The 566-nt window shown below is 48.6% G+C and overlaps 1 protein-coding gene across 1 annotated transcript in view; it reads left to right on the top strand.

Moving 5' to 3' along the window:
* LOC107578378 (cadherin-24-like) overlaps nucleotides 1–271 on the top strand; it is a 2,021-nt gene extending 1,750 nt beyond the window's left edge. Inside the window, exon 2 of the mRNA XM_016264340.1 lies at nucleotides 61–271. Coding sequence (XP_016119826.1) covers nucleotides 61–229 — 169 coding nt within the window. The 3' untranslated portion in view covers nucleotides 230–271. The remainder of the gene's footprint in view (nucleotides 1–60) is intronic.
* Nucleotides 272–566: the final 295 nt, after the last annotated feature.

The raw sequence follows: 566 nt of genomic DNA, 5'->3' as shown, positions 1-566 counted from the left end.
TCCTTTATGTCTTCTAATCTGTCTGCCCTCCTCCTTTTATTCCTGTCCATTTCTTCTCAGGTACTCAGTTGATCCCGAGTCGGACCCCGAGGCGCTGTTCCGTATCGCCTCTGACAATGGCCTCATCACCACGGCCGTGGAATTGGATCGGGAACAGGAGCAATGGCATAACATTACCGTCATCGCCACACAGAGAGGTACCAGAACTCCTCTGCTCCGCCGCTCTTAATGGGACATCGCATCAACTCTGAGCGTCTGACAATTTCACACAGGTAGCAGCATGTAATCGGCCCACAGGAAGGCTATTACTTCTGTGGCGGCCGTGGACATGAAAGGTCATGGCAGAAACACACACGAACAGAAATGGAAGAGAAAGGGATAATAGAATGAAAACTCAAATTGATTTTGAGTCTGGTCCACCCGAGCTCAAGGTCGCCCGTTTGTGCTTCCCGTTGGCCCTCATAAAACACTATCTTGTATCCTCAGAAGTGACTCTGAGTCTATAGTGGATTTGTTCAGCTCATATTTGGTAATTTCCTTCATATTAGACACACACTCTGAGTGCG

This window comes from Sinocyclocheilus grahami, unplaced genomic scaffold (genome assembly GCF_001515645.1).
Source record: "Sinocyclocheilus grahami isolate Dianchi unplaced genomic scaffold, SAMN03320097.WGS_v1.1 scaffold9971.1, whole genome shotgun sequence".
Classification (NCBI taxonomy): domain Eukaryota; kingdom Metazoa; phylum Chordata; class Actinopteri; order Cypriniformes; family Cyprinidae; genus Sinocyclocheilus; species Sinocyclocheilus grahami.
The sequence above is the reverse complement of the archived record's forward strand: the minus strand, read 5'-3'. Positions and strand labels throughout refer to the sequence as shown.